The sequence below is a fragment of the Mesoplodon densirostris genome, chromosome 16 (genome assembly GCF_025265405.1).
Source record: "Mesoplodon densirostris isolate mMesDen1 chromosome 16, mMesDen1 primary haplotype, whole genome shotgun sequence".
Classification (NCBI taxonomy): domain Eukaryota; kingdom Metazoa; phylum Chordata; class Mammalia; order Artiodactyla; family Ziphiidae; genus Mesoplodon; species Mesoplodon densirostris.
The window spans coordinates 10,711,688-10,738,579 of record NC_082676.1 but is presented as its reverse complement, the minus strand read 5'-3'; the positions used below and the strand labels follow the sequence as shown (position 1 = coordinate 10,738,579).

At 49.9% G+C, this 26,892-nt stretch overlaps 1 protein-coding gene across 6 annotated transcripts in view; it reads right to left on the bottom strand.

Moving 5' to 3' along the window:
* Window positions 1–26,892, bottom strand: part of NFATC2 (nuclear factor of activated T cells 2) — a 161,320-nt gene that overhangs the window by 24,342 nt on the left and 110,086 nt on the right. For all 6 annotated transcript variants that reach the window (XM_060120465.1, XM_060120464.1, XM_060120462.1 and 3 more), the window contains 3 exons: window positions 25,356–25,411; window positions 24,550–24,676; window positions 21,524–22,213 (listed from right to left, as the gene is read on the bottom strand). In XM_060120465.1, the coding sequence (XP_059976448.1) occupies window positions 21,524–22,213; window positions 24,550–24,676; window positions 25,356–25,411 (873 nt within the window). The remainder of the gene's footprint in view (window positions 1–21,523; window positions 22,214–24,549; window positions 24,677–25,355; window positions 25,412–26,892) is intronic.

The window sequence follows — 26,892 nt, the reverse complement described above, 5'->3', positions numbered from 1 at the left end:
AACCACTGCGCCACCAGGGAAGCCCTATCTTATGTATATTTAATGAAAGTCATTTGGCAGTTAAAGAAAGGAGGGAAGGAAAGAAGGAAGAAAGGGAGAGAGAAGGAGGGAGGGAGGGAGAAGGAAGGAAGGAAGGAGGTGGGGAAGGAAATGGAGGGAAGGCAGACAAACCGACACAGACTACCTTGTGCCTACCACACAAGAACTAGGCTGGGGACCAACAGCAGCATGCCCCGTGGGGACTGGGCCTTCTGGCACATTTGGGGCAGGAGAAGGTCACCTCCTCTGAGAGACCCTGTCCAGGGTTTCCTTTCACAGCACCTGTTTCTCTCCTTCAGAGCATGTCTCACCATCTGAAATACGTTTCTCTGTTGTATTTATTATCCTTCTTCCCCGTGAGACTGTAAGATCCACAGGGCAGGGACCGCCCCTCATTCCCCCAGCACCTGCCAATTGACCTGGCTGGCCTCAGGTGTCAAGAAATCGTGCTGCGTGGGGACTGACTACACAGTTGAATGGATTCCACAAGATGGTCTGTCTTGGTATTGATGGTAGGGGAGAAGGAACTTTGGATAATTCCTATGGCACAAATCGGAAAGAAACGGTTTGATTCATTCAGGAAAAAAAAAAAAAAAGAAATCGTGGGGGAGGCTGGCACGTTCTGAGCACTTGCTCTGTGCCAGGTTCTGGTCTAAGAAATCTATATGCATTAACCGTTCAGTGTTCACAAGGCCCCCTGAGTAGGCGGTATTATTATTATCCCCATTTTACAGTCCAGTAAACCAAGACTCAGAGAGCTGAAGGGACTTGCTCAGAGTGACACAGCCAGCAGGTGGCCGAGCCAGGATTTAAATGCAGGCGGGATTCCAGGGCGCAAACTCGAAACCACTCTACCCTGCCTTCCTGCGTCGCCAAGAAACGTTGGTTTAATGGTAAAGACAGAAGCTTTTTGTTCAGACCTAAAATGATCAGAGTTAACCGTTGAAGTCCAGGGAGGACCTGATTGAGCCAACTTATTTCTTCTGCTGCCCATTCTAGCCCTTGGGCTGTTCCTTTGCATGCCTGATTTTGGGCACGTGCGCGCGCGTGCGCGCGCGCACACACACACACACACACACACACACACACACACACACACACACACACACACACTACACGTGGCCATATTACAAAACACAGTGCGAGTTAGCAAATCAATGCCCTTTGACTCGTTCTCTGCCTGGCACATAGTAAGTAGGTACTCAGCAAAAGTGTGGAGTAGAACTGACTAAATTGCAAGACTTTGGGTCAGGATGCCAAACCTTCCAACACAGAAACTAGAGGTGGCAACCTCTGCGTGAAAACATCCCAGCCCATTTCTCCCTGAGAGACCCATCAGCGTGAGTGAGCCCCCGTGGGAAGTGGAGGCACCCACAGGAGGGGGCCCTAACCTGATCAGTCACTCCTATTTCAGCAGGAATTACTTTCAATGGATTGCTTTCCTTCCTGCCGGCCCCCAACACCAGCCCCGCAGAGGGAACCCCGAATGCCTAGCAGCTCCCTCAGGACAGCAGTTGCCCCAGGGCTGTGATCTAGAGTTTGAATTTAGGAAACTGTTTCCAGGGTGATCCTGGCCACAGTCAGGTGGCAAGAGCCCTCGGCAGGGTCCCCATGACCTGCGCTCTGACATCAAACAGCTGCGGGACTGGGGTGGGAGAGGGTCCTGTGACCAGAGAGATGGGGCCACTGCGAATGGGGCCAAAGACCTTCCCCAGAAACTTGCCCTTCATCGGAAGAGACAGGAAGCCAGCTTGTGGGGAGCAGGTACCCTCTTCTCTGAAAGGGGCCGGGGGTGAGCGGAAGCAGGGAATTTCTGGGCTGAGGCATGAATTTCTCAGAAGCCTGGCAGCCTGGAAAACACAGGGCTGGTTTCTGTTTTCTGCCCCCAGAAACGCCTGGAACCACAGCGGGAGGGAGGCCCCACTGGCCGAGAGAGCCCTGACCAGGCCTGGGGTGCAAACACTGCGCTGTTTACAGAGGGAAGCCCCGGGCCAGCTGAGATGCCCACTCCCGGGCGTCCCCGGCCGCCAGCTGGGCCCACGGGGACGCACCTTCGGGAGGAACAGGGGGCTGGAAGGCGGCAGCCAGAATCGGGGCCTGAGAGCCAGCTGGGCTGCCTCTTGGCGTGAAAAGGGGGAGCGAGCTTGCGGGTCTCCCTGCAAAAGAAGCGCTTCTGAGTCCAAAGCCAGCCCAGGCCAAGCACAACAGGATACCAAGGGGAATGGGAGGAGGGCAGATCGAAGCTGCCCCGACCCAGCTGAGAGCAGCTGCCCTGCTCTCCAGGCAGCCTAAGGTTGCACAATCGTTTCCATGGCACTTCGTTTTGCTGTCACAACAACCCCAGGATGGCCCGGGGCTGGGCAGGGCTGCCGGCTGGAAGCAAGAAATGCATTTTCTAGTGGGCCCGGCAGCCAGCACATTTTTGAAGGCCTGCCCCCGCCTGGCCTTCGGACTCTGCCTCTGGGACTCAAGTCCACTGGGCAGTCTGAGGCCAGGAGAGCGTGGCGTCGAGGGGCAGACCAGGGGCCCGCTGGAGCCTCCCCACGCTGTTCCCTGTGCCCCCCTGACGGCCACCCCACAGAGAACCAGCAGGACATTCGAGGGTCCCGGCACTGTTACTTTTGAAAACTCCAGGCTGGCCCTATGATGCCAAGCGAGTAAAATGCCCCCACTGCTCACAATAAATACAATTTAAATATTGCTGCAAAGGTTGAAGGTGACTGGCTGACATCTTATGTTCACAGGCAGTTCACTGAACATCTGTCACTTCAATTCTGTGCTTCTCTTTTTGGATGGAGTTTATTCCTCCACTCCAACCCCCTAAGTCTCTCGAACTTTTCTTCAGGCCTTTTGAAAAGCTCACAGCCCTTGGTTCCAAAGCTGCCGTGAGGCCTGATTCTAGGACCAGGACACAGGTCGTCTCCCTAGGTTTTATATGCTGTCACACCTTGCAAGCAGCTGCTCCAGAGTTTTTTTTTTTTTTGTATTTGTACTCCTGAACTCCCAAAGAAATGCGTGAAATCTTTCCTCCCCAAAAACCTAGATAAGGAACAGCTACATACTTACTCACTGGCTGTGTGACCTTGGGCCAGTTACTGAACCTCTCTGGACTAGGTTCCTCATTTATAAAATGGGAATAATTATAGTCCTTGCCTCATGGGGCTGTTGTGAAGATTAAATATGTTAAAATAATGATGTCTTAGAAGAGTGCCTGGTATGCAATAAATGACATCTAAGTATTAGCTGCTATTATTATTAAAAAGACGTATTATTGTTGTGGTTTTATGATGAATAGTTTTCAATCATTTAAAACCCAGGCAGTGGGCTTCCCTGGTGGCGCAGTGGTTAAGAATCCGCCTGCCAATGCAGGGCACACGGGTTCGAGCCCTGGTCCGGGAAGATCCCACATGCCGCAGAGCAACTAAGCCCGTGCGCCACAACTACTGAGCCTGCGCTCTACAGCCCGCGAGCCATAACTACTGAGCCTACATGCCTAGAGCATCCCGTGCTCCGCAACGAGAAGGCACCGCAATGAGAAGCCTGCGCAGCGTGACGAAGAGTAGCAACGAAGACCCAACGCAGCCAAAAATAATAAATAAATAAAATAAATAAATTTAAAAAACAAACAAACAAAAAAACCAGGCAGTACATGATCTCCATTTCATTCTGGGGTATTCATGCAGTTCCACAAATATACGGTGAGCATCTCCCGTGCAGGGAGCTGGGCTAGACTGCACAAAGGCGACAGTAGAATATGTTATTAAGGGCTTACGTACTCTAAGCAAAATCAGCCCAGGGGCAGCCGGGGTACAGACAAGTCAGAGACATCAGTCCTTACCACCCGGAGACCTGGACTTGAGGTGGGGGGTGGGGAATACACAAAAGCACCTGAAAGGAACATGGAATAAACAGCAACAGCAAGGGACCAGGTGTGGCTCCAGTACTCAGAGGAAGAGAGAAACCCTACGGCTGCAGGGAGAAGAGAGCTTGTCAGAGCCTCCAAACGCTGGCCAGATTTCAGAAGGCACCAGAGGGAGGGGTGGGGCATTCCAGGTGGAGGTTAAGGCGTGGGCGCAGGTCCAGAGGCAAGAAAATCTCAGCGCAGCTGCGTGTCCTCCTCCACTCAAAGCCCAGAGGGGTGCACGAGGACAATTACGCATCCAAATGGTGGGAGAAGCGCCCCTAACCGGAACTAAAAGCTTCCTATTTCTAAATCCCCATTTTTTTTATATTAGCTTCTAGGGTCATTGCTAGGACCTGAAATGTATCCCTTCCTTTTATCTTTTTTTTCCCTTATTTTTTTTTAAAGTAAATACATGCATATGGCAAAGGCGAAAAGAATCCCAAAGCATAAACATACAAACAGGAAAAGGGCCCCCCCTTCTACTCCTATCCCCAGCTGCTCAGTACCCCCTTGTGTGGCTGACTCTTATTAACAGATATTCAGGTTGCTTCCGGCCGTCTGCTGGTACGAACAAGACTACGGTCAATCTCCCGCGCCCCACACGCAGCAGGGTGTCCGGGGGGCCCGGGCCAGCGTCCCTGACGAGGCTCACTGTGGGGCCTGAGCAGATGGCCTCGAACCTGAAGTGGTGAGAAGATATTAAAGAAGGGTTGGCACATCCCAAATGCAGAGACTAAGACACTTCCATGACCCTGGACAGAGGAAGATGATGAAGCTGACAGTTATGCTAGGGAGCGCCTGCCACGTGACTGACCCTGCTACACGCACTTTCATATATCACTTCATTTAAACCTGAAGCACTGCTATTAGCCCCATTTTACAGATGGGGAAACTGAGGTCACAGACATTAAGTCACTCGCCTAAGGCCACACCCCAAATTCCTCAGGACAGGTAGGGGAGGGGAGATAGGAACAGAGAAGGGTCGGTTATAAGAGCATTTTAGCACCGGCTGAGTGTGGCATTCCTGCAGGGTGTCCATGCAGAGGTGTCCAGGAAGCAGTCAGATCAGCAGGTCTGGAGGGAAAGCAATTTTCTGGCGTCTCATCAGATACACAGAGTGAAAGGCCCAAGATAAATGCTCCATTCTGTTTATGAATTGAATCTAGATCATTCTCTCACACACATGCCTCCAACAGCTCATCCCCTGGGCCTTGAGCTCTGTGACCCGAGACACATCACTGCCTCGTTCCTCAGCCTGGTCTCACAGCCTTGATTCGGAGATGATAATTAGTCTCTGCCTTCCAAAGGTGCTCATTAAGGGGGAGGGATTATTGTTATTATTATTTCCTGTACTTGCCAGCCTGGCCAACACCCCCCCCCTCCCCCGCAAACGGCAACCTTCTACCTGCCAGCAGTTTCCCTTCCCTCCAGGAATCAAATCCAAACCTCTCGCCGTGGCCTCTGAGGCCCTCCGTGGTCTGGCCTGCCCTCAAAATCTCATCTCCTGGGCATGACTCTCAACGACCCCAGACCTCTGTCCTCCACACAAGCCAGCACTTAGACATGCTGTTCCCTCTGCCTGGGATTCCCTTTCCCCACCTCCTCCTTCAGGTCTCAGCTCAAGGTCGCCTCCTCTAAGAGGCTGGGCCTGACTGCCCGGTCAGAAGTTATGCCCTCCCCTACCTTCTACCTGTTTGTTTTCATCAGAGCACTTAACCCCATCTGAAATTCCCATTACTCATTGATTAACATCTCCCCTAGAGACTCGGTCAGATGAGGCGAGGGCCTCGGTCCACTGCACTCACTGCTTGTCCCAGCCCCTGGCACAAAGCCCAGAAGACAGTAGGTACCCAGCGAATATCCATTCAAAGAAGGAATGATTGAATGGGCACCAGTAGATTAAAGGCAAACCAAGAAAGCAAATGCCCAAACGAGATGCCTCCTGGCAGTTTCCTGAGGTAGCAACGCTAAAAGAGGCACCCCCCCAGTATCTGTGGGGCACTCACCAGTCTATAAAGTGCTTTTCACGCATGCCTCACCCGAGGCCACAAGCAAGGAGGCGAAGTGGGGCTCCAAGTCAAGCTTCCTTTGATAACAACTACTCATCAACATCTTCTGACTCTGAAGCCACTGTCCCAGGCGCTCAGCAGGGAATACACCGAACACGGCAAGAAAGAAGTTCCTAGTGGCTTCTCACACTCAGAGAGCGCCAAGAATTCTCCAGTCTACGAAACAGGCCTTTATAGGCAACACTCAACATTACAAAGCTGTTGTTTCCGTTAGAATCAGGCACTAAACCTTTCCGACTGGTGGTTCTTAACTGGTGGCAATGCTTCCTCCCATGGGGAGAATCAGCAATAACTGGACATGTAAGGGCTCTTCCCTCTTCTGTTTTAGACTTTCTTCATAGACGATAACCACGTCCACAGATTCAACCAACCGTGGATTGAAATGTCCGGAAAAAAATTCCAGACAGTTCCAAAAGCTTGGCAACTGTTTACATAGCATTTACCTTGAATGAGGTATTACGATGATTCTGGAGATCATTTAAAGTATACATGAGGATACATGTAGGTTATATGCAAACACTACACAATTTTATATAAGAGACTTGAGCACCCATGGATTTTGGTATCTGCAGGAGATCCTGGGACTAATTCCCTGTAGATGCAGAGAGAGAACTACATATTTATTTAGCTGTTTGTTTGCTTCCCTAACTAGGAGGTAAGCTTCATGAAAGCAGGGACCTGTTTAATGCATTTCTGTGTCCCCAGGACCTAAAATTGCACTTGGCACATAGGAAGCATTCAATAAACATTTGTGGAATAGATGAAGAAACTCCTAAGAATATTAAACAATACAAAATATCCAACCTCCTTTTGGAGCTATTTTCCCATTATGATCATGCTTCTTGTGCAGAGACCCAGAACCCGTTCTTCCTGTCTTCCACAGAAATAGGCTTTAGCTCTGCACATGGTTGGGTAAATATAAAAACTACATTTCCCAGACTCCCCTGCAGCTCACTGTGGTCACATGACAAAGTTCTGGCCAGTGAGGTACCAGATGCAGGGATATATGAGATTTCCAGCTTATGCCCTTAAAGAGAAGGGGCATGCCTTTCTTCCTCTTTTCCTCCACCCTCTCCTGCATCCAGGAGCCATCTTAGACAGTGCAGATGAGGGTACCACCCTAAGAATGGCAGGGTGATAAGACAGAGAGCCTAGTCTTGGCACCATGGGACCAGTATACCAGCCCTGGACTGCTTATGCCTGTGCTGTTACATGAGAAATAAATCATCTATCTTGTTTAAGCTGCTGTTACTTTGGGTGCCCTCTATATCCTCATCAATACATAACTTTCCCCTGCCCTGCAAACTCTGTTCTTAAACCACGGTTAAAGACTCGTCAACGCTGCGAGGGATATCTGAGCCAGATGGCACTCAAGAGCTATTTTATGATTTCCCCTTCACACATGTAGGGAACACAACCCTTAGTCTACGTATAGGGTTCTTTCCTTCCTGATGTCTCAAAATATCTGAGCATTGGGGCTTCCCTGGTGGTGCAGTGGTTGGGAGTCTGCCTGCCAATGCAGGGGACACGGGTTCAGGCCCTGGCCCGGGAGGATCCCACGTGCCGCGGAGCAGCTAGTCCTGTGCACAACTGCTGAGCCTGCGCTCTAGAGCCCACAGGCCGCAACTGCTGAGCCCACGTGCCACAACTGCTGAGGCCTGCGCGCCTAGGAGAGGCGCTTCTCAACAGGAGAGGCCACAACAATGAGAAGCCCGCGCACTGCAACGAAGAGTAGCCCCCGCTCACCACAACTAGAGAAAGCCCACACGAAGCTTCTCAACAGGAGAGGCCACAACAATAAGAAGCCCGCACACTGCAACGAAGAGTAGCCCCCGCTCACCACAACTAGAGAAAGCCCACACGAAGCAATGAAGACCCAACACAGCCCCAAATAAATAAATAAATAAATAAATTTATTTATTTTAAAAAATATATCTGAGCATATTACTAAGCCAGGTGAAAAAAGGAGAGAAAGTCATATTACTTAGCTCCATCAAATGATAAAGACAAAAGGAACAAGCAAAAAAGCCCATTAAAATCTTAAAACATCAGTTATGCTTAAATCTATGAGTTCATAATGGTACCAAAAAAAACCACCCTTAATTGATTACCACTGGACGATGTTAATGAACCAACCCATTATTTTAAAAACTGGTAAATAAAGGGAAAGAATCAAGCATTCATCCTGCGTTTCCTATATGAATCCTACCATTGTTGATGAAGGAAAGTTTCTCTTTATAGAAGTTTTCCAGCTAACAGAAGAGGAAGGGAAGACAGAATTAGAACAGAATATCACCATTTTGCAATCAATGCACCACTGAATTAATGGCGTTTCGGCACTGACCATCAGCAGCTGGTAACATCACTAAGGGGACAGCCTGACGGCACGTGCTTCCTGACAGAAAGATGCGCCCACCTATGAAGCAGTCTTGCCCAAAACAATTAAACCTGAATCCATGAAACCACTAGAATTGACGGCCAATTTACAGGAAATACGGAGGACAGAGGAACTGCTAAACCTCACCATGGGGACATAACTGGTAAAAACCAGACTGTGAGAAATTTTATAGGACGAACAGTCTGGTTTTTTCAAGAAATAAATTGCAAAATAATAATAATGATGATGATAAAACCAAAAAAGGGCTCTATTATTTAATCTAGAGGGGGAACCTCTGGATGACAACAGTCTTAGACCCCAAGGCATCCACGTGCAGTGTGTGGGCCTGGTCTGAATCCTGATTCAAACTATAAAATAATAAAAACAAAACAAAGAAGGAGGAAACCTTTATGTTATGTGTGAGAAGACTGGAAGTTTAAACACCAGAGATTTCATGATTTTAAGGAATTTTCATTAAGTTTCATGTGTGTTATGAGTATTTTCAGAAACCTTTTCTTTTTTTTTTTTTTTTTTTTTTTTTGCGGTATGCGGGCCTCTCACTGTTGGGGCCTCTCCAGTTGCGGAACACAGGCTCCGGACGCGCAGGCTCAGCGGCCATGACTCACGGGCCAAGCCGCTCCGCGGCATGTGGGATCTTCCCGGACCGGGGCACGAACCCGTGTCCCCTGCATCGGCAGGCGGACGTTCAACCACTGCGCCATCAGGGAAGCCCAGAAACCTTTTCTTTTAGAGATACATACTGAATATTTACACACAAAATGATACGGTTTTGGTATCTAGGATTTTTGATGTGTAGGATTTGCTTCAAACTGTTATTGTGAAATAGAGGTGGTAGAAGACAGGGGTGTAGAAGAAACCCGACTGGCCATGAGTTGACCACAGTTGGAGCTGAGTGGTGGGTACATGGGTACACTGTGCTACTCTATGTTTATATATATTTACAGCATTTCATGCAAAAAGGTGTTTTTGAATCTTACCCCTGGCCACAAGGAGGGAGAAGGAAGAAAGAGGGAGCTGACACCTCCAGAGTCCCCACTGTGCGCCAGGTGCTGGGTTAGGTGGCCACAGATGTTAAGTGGCACTTCCAGAAGAGCGCTAACAAATGCAAATGCCGAACGGGTCTGGATGCAAACCTTGCCTGAGTGAGGTCGGCCAAGTGTAAGAGGAACAACAGTACCAGCGTGCTGGTAAATAACAACAGACACTCCATCCATCTTCAGGAGACAGAGGGGGAGGGGGGGCACCATGGACAAGTACATGCTCTGTCTGAATAAAGGAGGTGGTCTCTACTCAGGACCAGCCTTGACTTTGACTCCAGGTAGCCGCCGTGCAGAATATGGGGCCCAGGGTGGCCAGATGCTTGGATTTTCCAAGGAAAGCCGGAAATCTGTATTTTTATGTGCAATCTCCTGGTTTTGAAACGTTGGCATCTAATCCAAATATTTTTTTAAATACCGTGTGGGCCAAACAAAATATCTGCAGGCTCAATGCAGCCCATGGAACACTAGTTGGCCGCCCGCATGCCAAGTCCTGAAGCAGACCACAACTCAATCCATCTGTAAGAAGTGGAAAGGGTGCATTCATCAATTTTGGGTCAATTCTTTTTTAGGCTTCCAATAAAGCTGAGAATTCAAAAGACAGCATCGACTTCCAGAAATCTATAAGAACCGGCTGCGGAACATTTCAAAGGCGTTCCCCCACGTAGTCGGCTTATGCAACAGAACAGCCACTCTGTCCAGAGTTTTGGAAACTAACAACCAGGGAGTGGCCTTTCAACTTTCTCGGGATGGTGGAACTAACAGGCTTCAGCTGAAACCCATTTGTTGGTTTGCAGAACGCCTGGGACTTAAGTCCAAACCGCTTGCAGCAGACAAGCCCGCCGCAAAATCGAGTTGGGATACTCGGCCCTCATTGTAAAACGACCACAGCGCACTGCTTCACTTGCCTGGCCGGAGATCTGATTTCACGGCAGTTGAAAGGGATGAGGCCAATGTCATCCTGACACCTGAAAGTGGCAGGACTGGTTGCTGAGGACCTGAACAGACTCTCTCTTCAAATTCGACCCTCGGTTTGCCTTTGACTTCACCTTAGAGAGGGACTGTGGACATCGTAGATGGGCCAAGCAGGCCCCAGTCCTGCCTTCAGCATCACGGTCTCAGCTAGCCAGATCCCAGGGTCAATAACAAAGAGGTGTCAGGAATGCAGTGGAAAAGAGCCAGAGAAATGGTTTCATCATTTCCCAAGAACAAAGCCCTTCTCGGATGAAAAGTAAAAGAAAATGGTGCTAAAATAAAGTTGAATAGGTCCAGGGCAAGAGAAGAATCCAGAACTATACTCGGGGGCAACAAAAGACAAAATGCACCCAAATCTCAGCTCTACAGAAGGGAATAAAACTAGGGCTATTTCATTAAAGTTTTTTTTTTTTTTTTTTTCGGGAAAATAAACTTTACTATTTATCTGAAATGGGTTAGGGTTGATTGATGGAGGAGAAGGTAGGGAGTACAGGAAGAAATTCAGTATTAAAATAAGATTTGATTAACTGCCCCCCCATCTAATTCATAGCCTCAAATAACCAAATTGCTTTTCAAGTTCTAACTTCTCTAGAGAAACAAATTACAGCTCGAGCTAATATTGGGGAGTTACGCCTTTTTTTTTTTTTTTTTTTTTTTTGCGGTACGCGGGCCTCTCACTGTTGTGGCCTCTCCCATTGCGGAGCACAGGCTCCGGACGCACAGGCTCAGCGGCCATGGCTCACGGGCCCAGCCGCTCCGCGGCATGTGGGATCTTCCCGGACCGGGGCACGAACCCACGCCCCCTGCATCGGCAGGTGGACTCTCAACCACTGCGCCCCCAGGGAAGCCCTGGAGTTACGCATTTTTTAATACGCATTTTTAAATACACACATTCTGGATTATGTTAGGTGACGGCCTGGGACGAGTGAAGGCCCATCACAAGTACAGTCCTGCATGGAATGGCGTTCACAATAATCACCCAGTTGCTGCATCATCCTGAAACAAGCCATGTTTCCAGCGTGTCCAGCACATCCACTAAGCGGGGAAGTAAGTCCCAGCACTTCTGCAGTAAGTGCTAGTAAGAATGAAAGTCTAGAAGGGCCTTGGAAAAAAAGGATGCTGACCTCCCCATACATCTTAACTGATCGCCTCATTCCTTCACCAGGATATTTACTTGTTTCCTCCAGACAATAACATCATTTTGGAAGTGGAAAATAAACACAGTCCAAATGACTCTGAATCCTTAAAAGTTGGGGTTTGGTGGCTGACTCTGGGGCCATCGGATGACACCAAATAATGTCTCCTTGGTCCTCTTTCTTGGGTCCTGTCTGCTCTTTGTGGGTCAGAGGCTACTCTGGAATACAGGCTGAGTGGACAGCAAGTCTGAGAACGGACTCTCTTGTGGTTTGGTAGCCTCTGACCTCGAAATGCAAGAACACATTCCTTTGAAAACAGCTGCTTTGCAGAATTTCAAAAAGATGGCTGAGCATTTCTGGGTCTGGAGTCAGCTGGAAGGTGGTTCCTTATATTTACATAAGCCAGAAACACAAAGTACACATGATTTGGGATGAAAGGTCAACTAAGTGTCACAGCTAGAAATCTGAGGTTCTTAGAAGGTGGGGAAACATCAAGAGGGACAAAATAAAGATGCCCCTGGAACAGACACCTACATGAGGTTTATTCTCCTGGGAGAGGGATGCAGACCTTCTACTGGCTCAGTGAAGTGATCTTCAACCAGGAGCTCCTGCAAATTTTGTGGGCTTGTCTCTAGGTAAGCAGTTTTCTGGACTTTGGCATTTTCCAGTGAGACTCTAAATATTCTTTGCTGAATTAACAAGTAGCCCAGCAGGGTAATAAGGACACGGGCTAAGAGTCAGCCTCAGGGCTCTTCTCCAAAGCCCAGCTCTGCCCCTACTACCTGCCGGCTGTCTTAGTCTCGTTAGAAGGCTATAACAAAAAAGCCACTTGATGGCTTATAAACAACAAACATTTGTTTCTCACAGTTTCAGAGGCTGAGAAGTCCAAGATTAAAATGCCAACAGATATGGCCCGCTTCTTCATAGATGGCTGCTTTCTCAGCATAACCTCACATGGTGGAAGGGAACTAGGGAGCTTGGTGGGGTCTCTCTTATAAGGGCACTAATCCCACTCAAGGGGCTCCATCCTCAGGACCTAAGCATCTCCCAAAGGCCCCACTTCCTAATACCATCACATTGGGGGATAGGCTTCAACATATAAGCTGTGGGAGACACAAACATTCAGACTATAGCAATGGCCCAGAATTGATGAGGATGACGATGATATTGGTGGTAGTGGTGGTGGCAGAAAAGTATATGAACAACTACTGGAGCACCCACCATGCACACCAGGTACTGGTCAAAGCGCTTTCCTTACAAAAGATGCTCCCATTTCCATGCATGCAATAACCCTCAGAACTGGGGGCCATTATCATAAGTGGCTTACCTGAGGTCACAAAAGAGGGAAGTGGTGAGACCAGACTGAAAGCCAGGCAGGACAACTCCAGAAACTCTGCACCCAGCAGGCCCTGAATCGAGGATGGACCCTCGGACCAGACATCCCATTCCAGAGAACGGTGCCCTGACATACCCGCCCATTCACTGAGTGACAGATGTGTAAGTGCTGCTTGTGGTGGCCAGAGATACCCAATTCCCCATCCACAGGGGACCTGTGTGTATATTTTACTACCTCTTGTAGAATAAAAGGGGAAAATAAGAAGACATGTTTGCATGTGCTCACGATCACATACAGAAACTCTAACGTGCATTCCCAATGGGAATAATACCACCCCAAAGGGGTGAAAGTTGGTTCTATTACAATGGTTTGTGGCCCTGCAAAGGGCCCCGGTACCTAAACAGGTATATAGTGCATCTATGGGATTGATAGTTCATGGGGGTGGCAATTAGGAAAAAATTATCTGAAAAGGAGCCTGAGCAGAAAAGGTGGCAATAGTGATCAAAAGGCTAAGAAATACTACTCTAGAAGGCTCGAGAAAACTAGTATCAGGGAGCCGAGCAAAAATGGGAGTAAGGCTTTGCTGGATATCTTTTTATATTGTTTTGTTTTTTCAAGCATGTAAACATAGTGCCTGTATAAAATACAGATATTTTTATGTGGTCTTTAAAAAGAATGCTGACCAAAGCCCTCAACAGAAGCCTGGACTCTATTGGTGCCCAACTAAAGGTGGCCGTGTGAATTAAACTGGGCATTGGTGGTTTCTGGCAGTTTCTGGTGCCCCGCACAGCCCTACACTACAACACCTGAATCAGGCTCTCCACGGTGCCATAAGCCAGGCAACCATTTTGCTTGGTTCTCATCAGAATAGAGAATCCCTGCATGTCACCCTCCATCAGCACCACCGCTGCCAGGGTGGCTGCCAGAAGCCGAGCCCTCCTGGGCCAACACGGCGGCCAGGCACATGGCCGTTGTCCGCAGCAGCCAGGCTGTCCGTGGGCTTTGCACGCCTCTCCAAACAGGAGCTGCTTTGTCACAGGCTTTGCCGGAGGCATGGACCGGCCCCAATTAAAGATCCCTGACCTGCTGAACAAAGCCATGCCAGTCACAGATGGCTCTTCCAGCCTCGATTCCTTTCCCACTTCCTGCACATTGGAGGGTGTGTCCCTTTGTCCATTCTTCCCTGGCCTGTTCTCACACTCTGGCACATCCAGCCTCTGGGTAAAGAGCTTTTTAAAAGGACACCCTGGGACCCTCTGCCACTGGCACAAGTAGCAAAACTTGGGCCTGCGGTTGGGCCCTGCTATGCTCCACCGAGGATGCATAGCAGGGGACATGCTAACTGGACTTCCCAGCTGTCCCTGGGCCCAGGGCATCGTCCCCTTGTACAGGTAAATGTCCCGAGGTCCCTGAAAGAAGCTTGGGAAGGAAACCTCGAGCCAGTGCCCTGGGGGCTTTGTCCCCTACTTTGGCCCACATGGAAGAGACAGGGCATATGGGCAAGTGGTCCTCACTGGTCCTCATGACCAGAATAGCCCATTATATATTCTCCTATGCAGATATATCATAAAAATTGTGAACCATGTCCTACAAGAAGTCAATTAAATTCACAAAGAAAAATAGCAGCTAACGTTTATCGGGGAGTACTTCGGGTCGAGCCCTGTTCTAAAAGTATGATGCGCATTAACTCAATACATTCTCACCACAACCTCATGAGGGAAGAGCTGGGATCATGTCCATTCTGCGGATGGGGAAACCGAGGCACAGCAAGGCTAGTCACTTGCCCAAGGTCACAGATAAGTACGAACGCTGATATTCAAAGCTCCATTCAACATGTCTTACAGAGACATGGCAAGTAAGTCCTGAGAACCGGGACCAAGGCAAGGGGAAGATTCAAGCTAGACCCAACCAAGGAAAGAGAATGCCTGTGGGCAGGCCACTACCCTGCACACATTTTCTGCGGCGGGGCAGCACCTTTGGCTCCACCGCATGGCAGCCCCAGGAAACCACCTCCACGGAGAAATGCACAAGGTGTGGCCAGCTCCTCCAGTGCACCCGAGTGGCTTCCAAGGGTCAAGGGAAAGCTCTTGCTGGCCGCCTAACCTCCATGGGCGAGTTTGGGGTTCATTTCAACCTGCCGTGTTCACTCCCGGGGTGGAAGAGAACAGGCAGCAGGGAATTGAAATTGGGCCATGTCTGGGCCCCGAGGTGAACAGCGCATGTACCCTCCACTTCTCTGTGGCCTGAAAGGCAGCCTCTGTGAGCCACAGATCAGTGCGTTCTCTGGAGCTTTTCCCTACCTTTTTTCCACGTGGAGTATTCTCATCTAACAAAAAAGGTCAAAGTATTCAAGGGGCCAAAATAAAGGCAAGGCTGGAAAAGGCACCACAAGAAACTTCAAGGGAAGCAAGGTTATGACAATCATCACCGTTACTATTAATGGAGCGAATATTAATCGTTGAACGTCTTTTAGGCGCCTTATTTCCAAGTGCAGATCTTAATGCACGCTTGGTAGTTGGAGTATCTGAACAGGAGGTGTAGTTTTCATGGGTAAGAAAACAGAGACCCAGAGAGTTTAAGTAACTGGTCCAAGCAGGGGTCAGAGCAGCTGATACCCAAACAGCTTGCCTCCCCCCTGGGTCTGCAGCCTGGAACCCCCATAACCAGGCACCTTCATTAGAACTGAGGGTAGGTCCCAAGGTGAGAAGATACAAAGTGAACTAAACTTAAAACTGCTTTGTACGACCGCCTGCACTGCTGTGGGTGTATAAACTGGTACCACTTTGGAAAGCCATCTGGCAAGGGCTCCACCCCTGACCTTCTGTGTGGGCAGCCAAAGAAGAGTTCAAGAGTGTTCACGGAAGGCTTCTTCATAAAATTGGAAACAACCCCAATGTCCATCAACAGGAACATGGACACAGAGATTGTAGAATGTTTCCCCAGTGGAATAATCCATGACAACAAAATGAAGGAATCTCAACTACAGCCAACAATATTGCCGGATCTCACAAGCGAGTGTTTGACAGAAGGAAGCCAGACACAAAAGGGCACAGCTGTGTGACTTCTGTTTCTACAAGAAGGCAAATTGAACCTCTGGGGTTAGAAAGCAGGATAATGGCCACCTTTGTGGAGAAGGCAGAAGATTACATGTCCGGGTGCTCCTGGGATGCTAACAAGATTCCATGTCATGCATGGTCTGGGTGGTCCACCTGGTGAAATGCAGAATACACTACTGATTTCTAAGTGTGCTTATATTTCAATATTTAAATATATAGAAGTATTCAAATTTATTCAGTGTATTTCAATAAATGATTTTCAAGTATGAAGAATGGGAAAGCAGATTGAAAAACAAACTGGTTTGCGCTCTTCCTACATGTATAAACACACACACACACACACACATCCCGGCTGCCATCCTTACAAGCCACTGGCAGAGGCTCTGGCCAATCACTGAGACCTCATCCTTCTCCCTAAGGCATTTCCAGAAAGGAATGGAGGATCTCCTTTGAGTCCCAGGCCTCACCCCTGTCCCTGGGTGTGCTTGTCCGTGGCCGAGTCTCGAGGCTTCTGGCGTAGGCTCACTACCCCAGAGCCCATGGTGAGATGGCCTGATGACCTGAGAACCCCCAGCTCTTCCGAGAACGCGTCACCTGAGGCAGCCAGCAGGAGTGCCCTCCGAGTCCCAGGTGCCCCAATGCCTCTCTGGCCTGCCTGCCCCGCACCCCGACCCATCCCAGCACAGCACGAACGCTCCGTACCTGCTCCACGCAGGCGCCCTGGGCGGTAGAAAGTGGAGCCGCCCTTTAGTTCTAGGCAGGGGAGGGGCTCAGAATCCCTTGTGAACTCATCACATTTTGGCTCTTCCAGTTAGGTTTCCAATAACCGCACTAGTGGATGGAGGCACAAGGCAACCTTTTTTTTTTTTTTTTTTGCTGTACGCGGGCCTCTCACTGCTGTGGCCTCTCCCGTTGCGGAGCACAGGCTCCGGACACACAGGCTCCGCGGCCATGGCTCGCGGGCCCAGCCGCTCCGCGGCACGCGGGATCCTCCGGGACCGGGGCACGAACCCGTGTCCCCTGCATCGGCAGGCGGACTCTCAACCACTGCGCCACCAGGGAGGCCCAAGGCAACCTTTTAAATTGTGCCTCCCCTGCCCCGCCCCCAACATTCCCGCCGCGGGATCCACAATCTAGTATCTGGGTGTGTCTAAAGCGAAGTAAACCCTTTGTTTTCCGCCTCTGCCTCCCTAGTGTCCATTTTCCAAACGCAGCCAGTGATCTCTTCAGAAGGTAAATCGAATCGCGCTGCCCTGCTGCCAGAAACCCACCGACACCGGCCCGGCCTCGGACCTCACAGCCTCTGCCGCCCGCTGCTCCCCAGACACCCTTCCCTCCGATCCTCCCCGAAGCCCGCCTCCCTCAGAGCCGGCCCCGCTGTGCACTCGGTCTCAGGGGGCCAACACCACCTCTACCCGGCCACACTCCGGCTCCTGACCTTGTGTGCTTTCCCTCGTGGCTTTTTATCACCATCTGAAATAAGCTGGTTTATTACCTTACATGCTAACGTCTGCCTCGTTTCCCCGAAAAAACACCCCACGAGAGCAAGGACTTCTGACTCGCTCACCAGCGTACCCCTTAGTCCCAGAAGGGTGCCTGGCACAGAAAAGGCAACCAGTTGATGCCTCTGGGTGAGAGGGAGGGAGGCTGGTGAAGGAGGGATGGAGAGGAGTTCACAGTTCACAGGACGGGGCTGCTGCTAGGAGCTGAGGGGATTTACCAGGTACGACCCGGGGCTTGAGAACAAGAAACTGGTTACAGAGGAGACGAGGGGACGGAGAAAACAACAGTGAGTGTGCGCGCAAAGCATGCATTTCGCAAGAGTGCGCCTGAGTTGGGGCGGGCACAGGAACACGAGGAGAGGAGTGAGGGTATATTTTGCCCTGAAATATCACTTATTTTGTTAGCTCAAAAAGAGACTTTTGGGGCTTCCCTGGTGGCGCAGTGGTTGAGAGTCCACCTGCCGATGCAGGGGACACGGGTTTGTGCCCCGGTCCGGGAAGATCCCACATGCCGCGGAGCGGCTGGGCCCGTGAGCCATGGCCGCTGAGCCTGCGCGTCCGGAGCCTGTGCTCCGCAGCGCGAGAGGCCACAACAGTGAGAGGCCCGCGTACCGCAAAAAAAAAAAGAGAGACTTTTGGAAAACATCTCAAGTCTTTGGAGTGGAGAAAGCAGAAGCTGCATTTTGGAGTTCCAAGAAAAAAGGGGGCCAAGACAGACGGTGGTGTCTGTGTGCAGGAATGCAGCTGGGGAGGAAGAGAGGTGGAGCCAGGTAGGATGCCCAGACCAGACAATGGATCACTCTGATCGTTAGCAAAGGGTCAGGGAAAGATAAACAAACACTGGGGCTTCCCGGAATCACAGGTGAGCAGCGTGGTCCACTTCTAAGATGATGTGTTTGCATTTGGACCCATATCCTCTGGTGACTTCTCTTTCCAGCTGCAGAACCTTCCTTTGACCCTCAAAGCACTTAAGCCCAGCTCTCACAAAGTTTCCAAGGGAAGTCTAGTTTGCCAGAAATCCCAAAAGGCAAATGAATGGCAGGTGAGAAATAGCCCCCACCTGGGAAGCACATTCCGCTGCCTCTTGGGCAGCCAGAGCTGTATTCTGCGGGGAGACCTCCTTTGGGGAATTGACGAAAGGGATGGAAAACGACCTAGGATGCCTCCCAAACAGACTAGAGAAATGACCCAGGGATTTCCAGTTTACCTGTCAGAAAGAAATGCCAAAGAGCTGAGAAGTCTGAATCCCACATTCACGAAGCCAACAGTGGAGTCTGAGAATGTTTCGTGGGTGCACAGGCCAGACGGCGTCTGTGAGAGGGATCTGAAACCCCAGCAGTTAGGAGACAGTGCTGCACCCCTCTTCCTGGCGGCTACAGTGGTGGTGCAGTTCGGGGCTCACCACTGGCCAACAGGCCACACGAGCACCTCCCCAGCAGAGGGACCTGGGCTGGGCAAAGCCTTGAGGGGAATTCCAGTCAAGCACGGAACATCTAACCAGCAGCCACATTGCTGCCTTTTGGGGACCACACGGGTGGAGATTATTCTCCTGCCCTGTCATGCTCTGGGCCCAGGAACGTCTAGCCCGCAAATTGAGAAGACTGAATACAGCACGTGGGACAGGGCGGTGCTGGTTCTGAATTCTGAGATTCCTTCATGTTATCTCTCCCGCTCATCAGGGGAGACGACGGGTCCCAGGCCTGCCACGCTGTATAACTCCAAGGGCCCCCGTTCACACAGAGTACAACCGAATACAATGTGAACAGCACCCCCTGGAGTTGTGAGGGTGATCAAGTAATTCTGGCAAGTGCCACCTCCCCCGCGTTTCAGAGATTGATATGTCCACTAGCTCAGTAAAGGCTCTGAGGAGTCCTATAGTAAACAAGGTTTTTAAAAACTTGGTTTTATCAAGTACTTTTTGCTTTCTCAGCCACAGAACCCTCATTTCAGAGAATACCTCCTAAAATCCCAGGGAACTGGGCTTATGGAGAATGTACTTAAGAAAAGGCTCCACCAGGAGAAGCAAGTTCACTATCTCGGTTCTCAGAGACAGGCTTAGAGCTAACTCGTGTTACTGACCCTCTGGGAGATCTCCCTCACCACGACCTTGAACCTGCCTGTGTTCAGAAAGACACTTAGGAGGCCCCAGAGGGTCTCCATTCTCAGCTGCTTTCTCCGTAACACAAACTTCTGTCCGGGGCTACAACAGATACTTAAAGGTTACTCATGACCATGTGAGGCCCACTTGGAATCTGATGCATCACAGAGAACCACGGATGGGCTCCCATTCTCTACCCGAGATGCTCACCACTGGTCTACAATGGGGCATGATGGACAGGGGGAGGGGTAGGGACTGGCGCATTTCTCACGCTAGAGACTAAACCAGTGCCAGACAGAGTCCACGGGGGAGAGTGCCAGTCCTTGCTCTGGCATCGTTTATTTATGAAGCACCTCTGCCCTGATCCAGCCCCTGAGCGCACACGTGGAGAGAGGTTCCAGTTACAGCCCCATTCCATTTACCCTCTCGCTCGGGTAAGGCATTCTGCATTAGTTGAATTTTCTACACGAAAACCCCCTTTCAGCTAAGCACCAAAACTTTACCTTCACCATTTTGGGTGTAAATTGTTCAAAAGTGGATGACACCTTGGTGTCTCTTTTAAAATGGAGCACAGTGCCCCGACCTCAACCTGTGTTTGATTATTCAGGACTAGACAGATCAATTATTAACTCAGCAATGCCTTGAGGTCAGCCCTGTAAGGCACGTGGGGCAGTCTGACCCTATACTAAGTGGCTCTGAGCATCTTTGCTGGATGCATTTGGGGGAAGTTTTTGAAAGACTGTTTTACTAGAGAGAGGACATGGAAACTACAAGAAGTCACCGAACCCCCAGATAACCCAGATCGTCAAAACTTTGCATAAAGGAAAAGTCAACAGTCTCCGAGTGAGCACCAAAGGATCCCTGCCACGGGAGTGTCTGAAACTAGCACCTGGTCTTTGTGATAACTACTGTGGCTATTTTGAAGCTTTCTGCCTTACTTCCTACGTCTTGGCTGGGCTCCTGAGAGGACATTTTCCTAAATAATTGAGGTTTCAGGGTATATCAGATGCTACTGCCGGTAAAGTGGGAGGCCGGAGCTGTGGATGGCCGCCAGCGGTATAGGCTTTCCTTCTCCCATTCAGAAATTCAAACCACCTGTCTTCTTTCTTCTGGCGCCCCCAGGGGAAGGCTGCTCTGCCTGCCCCGCCCTCTCTGTCCTTCACCGTCACGTGGCTGACCCCAGGTGAGTCCTGCCAACACAACTGGCCCTTCCTCCCTGCGATCACAGACCGATGTCACACACGTGGCCACTCCAAGAAGACTACCCTCCGGCTGGGCCCCCGCCAACAGACTCAGGCGCCTACAGACACACAAAGCTGCCTCTGCCTCTTTTCATTGGTCCAGCCACCCCATCAGCTGGGCTCGCCACAGCGGAAGCCCGCTGCTTCCCTCCCATCAATGCACGGCTCTGTTCCACTGGCACAGGGCAGAGATATGCCCGCAGCCTGCCCGCAAGCCCCCATTCATGCTCCCTTCCGAGAGAGGCACTTTTCAACGAGATTCTCCTTCCCCCGGCCCCATCCCCCTCCCCCAAACACACAAAAGAGGGCTATAAAGCAGGATTTTTTTTTTTCTTTCTGGGAATAAAAGGTTAGCTTTCCTTCCTTTCTGTTTCCCTGTCCTTGGTCTAAATCTGGCAAGTGGGAAGAGTGGAAGCAGTTAAACTGACCCAGTTCGTGACCCAGGGGACACTCCTAGGGCCGGAAGTGCCCTCATTTGCTCTTTCTGTTGCAATGGTTGTAGGGGAGCAACTAAAGCTCCTACCACCCACCCCAGAACTCCTGCTTGGAGGTGATTCATGCACGGAGTTGGGTGAGGCCTTAAAGGTTATCTTATTCAACTCCCTTAAATTAAACAGGGGGACACGGAGGCCCAAACAGGTGAAGGAAGATACCCAGGCCATACAGTAAACTTGCTGGGGAGATGCTTCGGGGCACCAGACTCACGGGCAGGGAGAAAAACAAGCATCTTACCGTCATCCAAGTAGGTCTGGTCCAAGTTCTGCTCCTGTTTAATTGTCACGCCCGCGGGTAATACTTCCTTTTGGTCACTGACCGGAGGTCCGTTTTTGGCGGCTCTTTGGCTTGTGGCATTCTGCTGCTGAATGACCGTGGGGTAGGAGCCCGGGCTCAGCCTCTGACCTTGACTGACAGGCGGTGGGCCGGGCCTGGTGGTGCCGGGCGCGAAGTTCTCGCAGTACACGATGTGCTGGAACTCCTGGTGGCTTCCGCAGCGCAGCTGCTGATTGGTGGGCGAGTAGTGGATCACCGGTGAGGCCTGCTGGTTGGCTGGACTGGAGTGGAGCAGGGCCGAGCTCTGGCCCTGGGAGCCAGCGTGCACTAGCACGGAGCGGTGGGCATCCGCGAGGGACAGGGGGGCGGCCATGAGGGCCGGCTGCTGGTAGCCCAGCAGGCTGGGGCTCAGGCTCTTGCTGCGCTGGTAGAGGACGGCCGCTGGGTTCTGCTGCTGGTAGCGGGCGTCGGGGGATGAGAGCCCTGAGCGGAATTGCTGGCAGGGAGCCATGGTGGCCACGAGGCAGGAGGGGGACTCGGCCACCATTGGGTGCTGTGGGTAGTAAGGCTGGCTCCCCAGGCCCCCGTGGGCAGGGCTGCAGATCAAGGTGGGGTCGTATTCATCGGTGGGCTCCGTCTTGATGGCTGGGACTGAGAGAAGAGAAAAGCACACGGGGTGCACCATTCTTAGTGCCACAAGGCTGCGCAGAGGATCAGCAGACAGTGGTTAGGAACACGGCCTTAGGAGTCCACAAAGGTGGGATCAAAGGTCTAGGCTCTGGGGAGGGTGGGAGGGAGGGAGATGCATGAGGGAGGGGATGTGGGAACAGATGTATATGTATGACTGATTCACTTTGTTATAAAGCAGAAACTAATAAAAAAGATAGAAAAAAAAAAAAAAAAAAAAAAAAAGGTCTAGGCTCTGTCACTCATTAGCCTTGGGCAAGAGGCTCCCTGTGCAACTGTCTTAGGTTAGAAATTTTACCCTGGGTGATGATCTTGAACTATAGGTCTTTCTGACAGTGGAAGAGTGGCTGGTGGGTCTGTGTCAGCCCTTGTGCAGCCTTTTTGCCCAGAGGGAGAGCTCGGGGAAGAATGCTTGATGTAAAATTATGCCTCCACCGCCTCCTCCTGCTCTAGCAGCTCCAGCCCCCCTCCCCTGCTTGCTGTCCTTCATCATACTCAGAAGTGCACAGAAGTATCTGTGCACTTTACGTGCTCACTTATTATCTGAAACCCCCCACTAGAATGTCAGCTCCTCAAAGGGAGCATTTTTTTCAGTGCTGGATCCCCGGCACCTAAAACCGTACCTGGCACTTAATCAGCACTCAGATATTTTCTGGACAAAGGAATGACCAAACGGTGACTGTCGGCCTCCTTAGTTTTGTAGTACTTTGGGGGAATGGGGCCTGCTGGCTTGGGCCTCAGTTTCCCCATCTGTTAGCTGACAGGAACAATCATACCTACCCCATGGGGTTGTGGGCAAGATTAAATGAGATATGTGTGCACTGTATGCAGTGACTGCATACAGTAAGTGCTCAATGCTTGCTGTTGTTGCTACTGTCGCTGTTACTACTGTGAGTGTTGGTGAGGTCACCGTTCCTCTCTCCCCACCCAGGACAGTCACCAGGATTCGTGCTTCTCCGACATCCTTTACCGAAGCATCACCAGGCCCAGGAACTGAGGAATCAGTTTTCTTTTCACTGGAGTAAATGAATTGGTGACAGGACCAAAATCAAATTGAGGGGGGGGGGGCTCCCAAATGCTGGGGGCTGGAGGGGATAAAGGAGTTTCAGCATCTACAGCAAAAACGCAGCTTTGACTCCAACTTCTCAGGAAGCCACTCAAAGACCGTCTCCAGGTACCTGGGCCTCGAGTTCTCACTCGAGCCAAGTTCAGGCAGGTGAGTGCTGATGCCCAGACCCAGAGAGGCCTCATCGGCACGCAGGAGGGGCGACAGCACGTGACACATAATTGAAAACCTCTATGTTACAAAGGATCATTGAACTGCGGTCTAGAGCCCTCCCAGAGATTCTCCCCCAGTCCTGGGTCCCATTAGGCCTTTGCCACTTGCGGCATGGTACACCAGTCATGGGACAGTGGAACACTCATGGTGCCACACAAACCTGTGGACGCACGCACCCCACCCAAGCCAGGCCCTCACTTTTGTGCTGCCGGCAGCCCAGAGGCTCCATGTGAAACTGTCACAGGATGGAAATTACACCCTGGCTGACATTCTCAGATTGTAGGTTTCCTGGAAAGGCTGCTGGCAGGCCTGTCTCAGCCATGGGAAGTCTGTAGCCTCTTTCTGCAGCCTTAACCACAACCCAACATATCAGTAATATCAATATTACTTATTATCTGAATCCCCTTCCATCAGTATTATCTCTCATCTGAATCCCCCGTTAGAACATCGGCTCCAGGAGGGCAGGCATTTTTGTTGTGTCCACTCTTGTGTCTCCAAGCTAAAACAGTGCCTGGCACTCAGATATTTTCTGGACAAATGAATGAATGCAAAATGGCTCTCGCCGCCCTTCTTAGGACTGTCGTGCTTTGTGAGAATGAGGCCTCCTGGCCTGGTTATCCACCCAGCAGCTCCATTTGGCCACCAGGTGACCACCTGCTGTGGGGTCCCTAAGATGCCACATTCTAGGGCATATTCACCTTCTACCCCTATTGTGATCAAATCTAAAACAGGGATAGGAGTCATCAGCTTTGCCACCTTCTGGTGAACAAGTCTACGTGTGCCCCATTATTATTCTGCCCTCGCAAGAAAATATTAATAACAACAATAGTTAATATTGTTGATGTGCGCCATCCTAAGCACTTTACGTGCATTTGATTTACGTAACTCTTATAAGGAAGGTGCCATTTGACAGATGAGGAAACTGAGGCTCAGACCTGCCCTAGTCACCCAGCAGATCGCGTGCATCCTCACCCAGATGCACCTCTCCACACACAGGGGGCCTTCGGAGAGAACTTCTTACCTGGGTGGTAGGTAAAGTGCTGCGGCTGACTTCGTTTTCTTTTCCCGTTAATGACGTAGAAGTTCACCTTCACTGATGTCCGAATGTGCTTGTTCCGATACTCAGGGATCTCAACGAAAAGCATGTTCTGAAAGAAAGGAGTTGTCAATAATTTAACTGCAACCACATCTAAATTGCCATCCGAGGTCCTAAGCAGAGTGAGCCGGCCCATCTAGAAGGACTCGTGGTGGGGAGGGATAAACTGGGAGTATGGGATTAACAGATGCACACTACCACATATTCAGTATAAAACAGATAAACAACAAGGAATGACTGTATAGCCCAGGGAACTATATTCAATATCTTGTAATAACCTATAATGGAAAAGAATGTTTAAAAGAAGAATACTGATATATACATATACATAACCGAATCACTTTGTTGTACAACTGAAACAAACACAATATTGTAACTCAATTATACTTCAATAAAAATAAAGAAATAAATAAAAGTAAAAGGACTCGTGACATGTTCTATACATTTACAGGCAAAATTCTAATTAAGGGGAAGTTGACTTTTCAGCTGCAGCGAAGAAAGACTTACCACTTACTCTATCAAGGTATATGAAGATGTCACTGCTACAAATCAAAAGGGCGTGGTGCTCAATAAACGTGTAATTCATTCATCAATTCAATACCCACTGAGTGCCTTTTAGGTCCAAAGCACTGGGACTTTGATGAAGGAAGGGGAAAAAAGAGGGAAAGAGAGCGCGAGGGAGGTGGGGGAGGGGAGGACAGGGCGTCCGGTCGTCGCGGCCGCGTGCTTACAGGCTGGCTCTTGTCTTTATCCACCGTGGCCTCCATCTCCCAAATCTGCTGCCCATCTGGAAAAATTTAAAAATGACAGACTTTGAAGGAACTATCAGCAACCGAGAATTTAAGACAAAAACTCACCAACTTACATATATCTTGGCTTACGTGTTAGATGATTTCAGTAAAGTACACCTGTGCGTTTGCATTATGTATGCATATATGTACATATATGTATTTTTATTTCTATAAATGCATATTTCTTTTTGCAAAGAGAAGGCACCTTGACAACAGAAAACTGGGCCACAACACAAGATAAGGAAAAAATAGAAATTGCCCATCGTCCCAATACTGTTATCTTTTTTCTCTATATTTGAATGTCTACATATCTTTCTTTCTTTTAAAAAAAAAAAACAAGTATTGTTATACGCTTTGCTTTCTAACACGCTTTGTTCAACCAAAGACTATTTCCAAAACACTCTGCATACGCCAAGACTGTCAGAGGGGCCCCATTACAGATCCCTGGCTGTCCCAGACATGACTTCTTCATTGTCTGAGAACACAGGTGGCTTGCATATTCTGTCCTAAGAGGCTTAAACAATGTCCTGGCTCGTGAGGCCTTGGAGTGAGTGGAAACACAGGCACCCACCCTTCACCTTTCAGTCAACAGAGAGCCTGGCTCTCATGTGACTCATTACAACAGGCGCTGAGAGGTTTGCTCAGGGGTAAACCCTCCTCCCCTGGAGCAGGGCACTGGTTCCCCAGTTCGGGGCCAACAAGTTGGGCCAAACAAAACTCTGCATTTGCAAATAATAGATTTTTTTTTGCTGACCACCTACATCGGCCAGTGGCAGTTTTCGGCTGAAACAAATCATTTCCACAAGTGTTTCCAGGGTGTTCTGTGGAACACTCGCTCTGAAGAATATTAAATGGGTTTATGAGAAAGGAAAGCAAGTTCTACCAGCTAGTAAGAATTTGGAAAAGGCGGAGTCAGAGTCAAGTGGGTTTCTTTACTGGAGGATTTCTCAGAGCCTTTAATCTGCTCAGGTGCAGCATTAACTCTCCAAGGTGGGCTGGGTATGTATCATGTCCCGACATTTAGCCAAAGAGTCCCGCCTCTTTGTCAGGACTATTAGCAGCCTCTGTGATAGGTTAGATTTGAACCCATACAGTCTCGGCTCTTAAGGTTCACCCAAAGAAATCTGGTTTCTAAGCATTATTTGAACTTGTATAGGACATATTTCCCCAAATAATATCTAATAAAAGATATTGCGATTGTTAGCAGAGCTAATGCAATCTAGATGATCTGAAGAAAGAACAAGCACTGAGCCAGTTGGAGCCTTCCCCAACAAGTCAGTCTGCAAGTCTTGGCCTTACAGTTCTATTCAGTGCAATCCCTGAAATGACTAAGGAAGACACAGGTTTATGTCCAAAGGGAAGAGGAAAACATGGTTGGTGTACCAACTCTCACTATGGTGTGAGATCCCTGAGGGAGGGACCAAGTGATAGCTGTCACGGTCTCCCCAGAGCCCAACATACTGTAGGTGCCCAGTAA